At 40.4% G+C, this 5,411-nt stretch overlaps 1 protein-coding gene across 1 annotated transcript; it reads right to left on the bottom strand.

The window, feature by feature from the left end:
• Positions 1 to 2,107: 2,107 nt before the first annotated feature.
• LOC137731966 (glucose-6-phosphate 1-dehydrogenase, chloroplastic) lies at positions 2,108 to 5,099 on the bottom strand. Its single transcript, XM_068471237.1, has 8 exons — positions 4,907 to 5,099; positions 4,511 to 4,743; positions 4,319 to 4,413; positions 4,044 to 4,158; positions 3,348 to 3,824; positions 3,028 to 3,257; positions 2,735 to 2,932; positions 2,108 to 2,560 (listed from the first exon to the last, which is right to left on the bottom strand). The coding sequence occupies exons 1-8, from the start codon at positions 5,097 to 5,099 to the stop codon at positions 2,311 to 2,313; spliced, it is 1,791 nt and encodes a 596-aa protein (XP_068327338.1). The 3' UTR covers positions 2,108 to 2,310.
• Positions 5,100 to 5,411: the final 312 nt, after the last annotated feature.

Genomic DNA, 5,411 nt, shown 5'->3' with positions numbered 1-5,411 from the left:
TCTGTTTTCATCTAAAAAACTTGAATCTTTACCACCAGAACCCTAGGGTTCGAATCTTGAATCCGCCTCTGTATGTAATTATGATGACTGATAAGCAGATATTGATTTCCGGTTATCAACTGAATGGTATTATGTTTACAGTCCATACAGTTTTACAAGGACACTCTATTTGGTTAGTGTCTTTTTTTAGAGCACTGGATGCAGCTGGAACCGATCCAGTATTTGATTTCGATGTTGGGGTGGTCCTAGAAGTCACTTGGAGAGGACCACCTATCATTTGTCTATGGTTCCTAATCAATTAAGCTTACTGGCACTATTGCAACGTATTGTCAGTATTTGTGAAGCTTTTACACGTCAATATGTTCTGTAAAACTTTAGTAGAAGTGTCCGACTACGTTGTCCGTTAAATACTATTTCACAATATCGTAAAACTCTGTATTTTAGTTTTATTCGTCATTACTTGGTGGGAAAACTGCCATAACTAAGCAACTCTACTATTGTGAACAAAAAAAAAAATTAGCAACTCTGCTAAAATATCTCCATGTGAGCATGAGAAACAACGTTATATTATGCTGTCAGGGAGTTTCTTTGTTGTTGCTGCAACGTCATGCTCAATGTTTGAAATGGGTTTGTGTTGGGCTGAAAGGAGAAAACGGGACACTAACTTGGGTTGATGGCCTGCTACTGCCTGCTTCTTTTTTAAGACAACGGGCCATTTGCTTTAATTTTAAACTAGGCTTCTCTTCTCTATTGCACATGCCGAAATGCACATGTTATTTACACACTTTTTTCTTGGCCGCTATCAATATCAAAGGTGTTATAAATAGGTAAAAGTGAAGGAGAGAGAACTTTTTCTAAAGATCGAAATAGAACCGGTGTGATATACCATACTGTTTATTTTATTAACTGTATCACACAAAAAATGCAGGTAAAGAGAGGAAAGGAAGATTTGTATTCACTTTCTGCCTTTTTGATCCGACAACACCTTACATGCATGAAGAAAAATTTTCACCTCCTTAATAAATTTTTTCACCTAAAACTTTTAATTATTGACATCAAAGTCTATTTTAGTTTGCTTAATCATATATTCATATGCGTGACATTCACACTATATTTCACAACAAACGGTTGTTTCAAGTTTCTCCTCTCTCCCTGTCGCTTGGCGTCACCTCTCTCTCTCTCTCTCTCTCTCTCTCTCTCTCTCTCTCTCTCTCTCTCTCCCCAACGGATGCAATGGCCACCGGCATCCCCTGTATAGTTTCTCCCTCTATTCACATTTTATTATCCTTTTATCTATGCCACCGGACTAATGGTGATCGGTGGCTCCTCCCACCTCCATGTCGGCGGAATCGCAGATGGCGATTTTTCAGTGTGGAGAAACTTTTGAGTGTGACAATTACATTATTATATCACATGTTACAATATGAGCATATATAGTTCATATTTCATAGACCTAATTCATAGCGTGCAGGTTTTCGTGATTTTTTACAAATTAATTGGGTTTGTGAATTTTGACATATTTATCGATAGATCAATTTTGTTCTTGATGAGTTGGCTAACTTTATTTTATTGGAAAATCTTGATCCTCCTAGCTTCATGATGTATTATCACGTATTATAACATAAATAAATTAATAAAAACACGTAGCAGCAATTTGGAACAAGAGAGAGGGAGTCTGGAACGTCCTGTCCATGCCCACTGCACCACCAACAAAGAACTGGACTGGTTGTATGAGCTGGGAGGATTCATTTGGCTATCCTACATGCCGCGAGGGTGGTTTGAACCGGAATCCGATCAGTCGTTGAACGGGTGTAGCGTTCTGGAGGCTGCAATTGGAAGTGATCTCTTTGTTGGTGTCCCGACAACGTTTGCAGTTGCAAAGATTTCAAAAGATTTCCTTCGTTTTACAATGTCTGTATTTTATCACTTGTCTGTTAACTTCGTTACGGTTTGTAAACAGTGGTCTGTTGTCGATCGATAAATTTGGATTCGAGTTTTCGCTTCGGACATTCCGTTTGAGTGGTGCAATAATTAAATGAATATCTAAACTTTGTGTCACGATTCTATGCGACTAGACTGGAGTTAAAAAGGAGTGAGCAAAATGGGAGTGAAATTGCTTCGATGTTTCTTTACGTTGACAGAGAAGAATTAGCAAAATCTCGAAGGATAATTCAATCCTAGTTCTAAGTTCTTGTTAATTGGAAACAACACACCCCTAATCTACGATGAACAAATTACAAAGCAAAAATTTCGATAAGTTTACCATGTTTGACTGTGATAGCAATGGCAATGAGGTCAGCCTTCTCAAATTCACGGCTCCAAGCCAACATCACCCCACCGGACTTTGTATCTTGCTGCAAGATAGTGTGCCCCGACAGGACCTCTGCTTCCGTAAGGATAGTATTCGGGAATAACCTTCTTCTCTTCGATCTCCTTCAACAAGGGTGTGAAGAGTGCCCAAGCTGCATCAAGTTCATCACTCCGGATAAACAGCCTCCTTTCCCCTTCAATAGCATCCAGCAGAAGCCTCTCATAAGCATCCGGAATCTCCTTTGAATATCTACAAATAACATAACAAACAAATTTGGTTAAGTTTTTCATGATTTGTTTGAAGGGAAAAAGAATACAATACATTTCGGTACGTGTAATATTACAATTACGATTATTTATTGCAAACACAGGATCATATTCCTTCGTCCTATTAATAAATAAACTTCCACATGTTAAACCTTACCTGGCTGCGTAGTGAAGATTTAGATTGCTCCTGTCCAACCTCATTCCCAAACCAGGGACTTTGTTATTGATCCTCAGGACAATAGCTTCATCAGGCTGTACTCGGATAACAAGCTCATTTGTTGCATGATCAAGCTCCGTTCCAATATCTCGATACAAATTTCCAGGCACGTGCCGAAACTGTACCCTTATCTCAGCCCTGGACGAAGAATTTAAGAAGCAAATATGAATTAGTATTATCCGAAACCATGACTGGTGAACGAGAATGAGGATCTTGTCTCTAATTGAACAAACCTCTTATTATGTAATGCTTTCCCAGCCTTCATTAAGAAAGGCACCCCATCCCATCTTGCGTTGTCTATAAAGAGAGCAGCTGCGGCAAACGTTGGAGTCAAGCTGTCTTTGGGTACCGTCTTGTCATCAGTGTATGCTGGGTAAGTAATACCACCTCTAACATGACTCTTGTATTGCCCTGTGACCACATTTTCAAGTTGTAGTGGCCTCATAGAACGTAAAACTTTAACCTGGCACCAAGCAAGCAAAATAAATACTGCAATAAAGTGGAAAGCAATACAAAGTACTAAAAGCAGCTTCAGTTCATGTATTCGTGAAACCTTCTCGTTTCTGATATCTTCTGCATCCAAACTGACAGGGGTTTCCATTGCAAAGAGTGCCAGTATCTGAAGCAAGTGATTCTGCATTATATCTCTTATAATCCCATAGTTGTCAAAATACCCTCCACGTCCTTCAGTGCCAAAATCTTCAGAGAATATTAACTGTACATTTCTTATATACTGCCTTGACCACAAGGGCTCAAAAATAAGGTTGGAGAAGCGGAGAACTGATAGGTTTTCCACAAGCTCCTTGCCCAGATAGTGGTCTATCCTGAAAATTTGGTCCTCTTCTAGGTACTGCTTGAGGGCCTTGGTCAAAGCAGCAGATGACTCTGAATCTCGGCCAAAGGGTTTCTCAACAATAACCCTAGTCCAGCCATTACCAGATGAGGCAGATGAGCTAGCACAGCGAACAGCGTCAATGAATATGTTTGGAGGGACAGAAAGATAGAACAGGCGATTAGGAACTCTTCCCACCTACACATGCAGTTGCTTGTCAATCTAAATGGAAATAGAATCAAGATGCAGAAAAAGCTACATGATCGTCATTCAAACGGGCAATAACAAGACATACATAGAGAAAGCTGAAAGTTTGCCCAAACAACAGCACCACGACAACTTGAACAGAATGCACGGTATAAAGTTGTATTCAACACTCTATCTCTCACTAAGCTCAGAATACACTCAAATTATTACCTCATGTTCCTTTAGCTTCTTGTCCAGCTCTGCGAAATGATCTTGTGAATCATACTGACCAGAATGATAGAAACATCTTTGAAGAAATTGGTCCATTTTTTCCCCACAATTCTCCCTGAAGTTCCAACAAAACAATTCGTCACACATCAATCAACTTCACCCCTTCCATATCCAGCAAGAAAAAACCAGTGAAATAACATTTCCATCTTCTCAAGCAACACATTATAAGCAAAAGCAACCACATTTCACAAAAAAGGCCAAGGCTTTTGACTCACCTCTTGTCAATTCGGCAAGTAAGCGTCTTGCTAACCATGTCCCTGAGCTCGGCATCGGTCATCTTACTCCGAGCATAACCGTAAATAGTGAAGTGCTGCAACAAAACATTTACATAACTCATGTATCACCGATCATTCAAAGTCTAAGAAATAATGTAATCAAACGAAAGAAAAATAACAAAAATTGCAAACCTTCGGGAGGAAATCCTCGTAAAAAAGTGCGAAAAGTGCAGGGAATATCTTCTTCTTGGCAAGGTCCCCGGAGGCTCCAACCACTGTGATACTGACAGTAGATTCACTTTCATTGACATTAAAGACGGTCGTGTCTTTAGATTCCTTCGAAGACGGAGCTGAAAACAACCCATCTTTCAGTTTCTTGAAATGAGCTTCGTTCTCAATCGGGTTCGCCGCCGGCGCCGCCGGGCCTGCATTAATGGGAAGAAAAAGAAAAAAAAACCAAAATTAAAACGACTGCAATTTTCCTTAAAAAAAACGACTGTAATTTAAAACCAAAATAAAAACAAATATTCTGACTTCGGATGACATTTAAACCAGTGAAATTAAGATTAGAAGACTGAAGGAGCTAACCATCTTGCATGCCGAGAGCATTCTGCTGAGAAACCTTAGCTGAAACAAAACGCTTGGGAATCGAGGAAATTGAAACGCGTTGCAGGCGTCCGTGTACAGATGAATAAACACGTAAATACGAAACTGACGACGACGACGACGGCGGCAGCGGCGAGTAGGTGTGGCAGCAATGGGTGGAAGGAAGAGTCGCCATCTCTCTCTCTCTCTCTCTCTCTCTCTCTCTCTCTCTCTGTGTTTCGTTTGTCGGTTTTCGGAACTCAGAGGAGAAATGGGGTGTGGGGTTTTGGGGTGAGGAGGTTGGAGAAGGAAGAGGAGGAGTTAACAAGGAAGATACATGGGAAGCATCTAAGGAGTCGGAGCAAAGAGGACCCTTGAGATCTCCGAAAGGCTGTTTTGTCTCTTGGGTCGGAGCAAAGAGGACCCTTGATGTGAAACACCAGAAAACCGTACAGCTTTACCAAGACAAGTTTTGCTTGCCCCTTGATTCCATCTCTAATTAGGTTTT

The sequence above is a fragment of the Pyrus communis genome, chromosome 4 (assembly GCF_963583255.1).
Source record: "Pyrus communis chromosome 4, drPyrComm1.1, whole genome shotgun sequence".
In the NCBI taxonomy this organism is placed as follows: domain Eukaryota; kingdom Viridiplantae; phylum Streptophyta; class Magnoliopsida; order Rosales; family Rosaceae; genus Pyrus; species Pyrus communis.
The sequence above is the reverse complement of the archived record's forward strand: the minus strand, read 5'-3'. Positions and strand labels throughout refer to the sequence as shown.

What these genes read in the sequence shown, in the direction of transcription:
- LOC137731966 (XM_068471237.1), bottom strand. Translation starts at nt 5,099, where the DNA reads ATGGCGACTCTTCCTTCCACCCATTGCTGCCACACCTACTCGCCGCTG. An exon ending in TGCTCTCGGCATGCAAGATG is followed by an intron (nt 4,744 to 4,906) that starts GTTAGCTCCTTC and finishes CCATTAATGCAG; the next exon opens with GCCCGGCGGCGCCGGCGGCG. An exon ending in ACGAGGATTTCCTCCCGAAG is followed by an intron (nt 4,414 to 4,510) that starts GTTTGCAATTTT and finishes GTTTTGTTGCAG; the next exon opens with CACTTCACTATTTACGGTTA.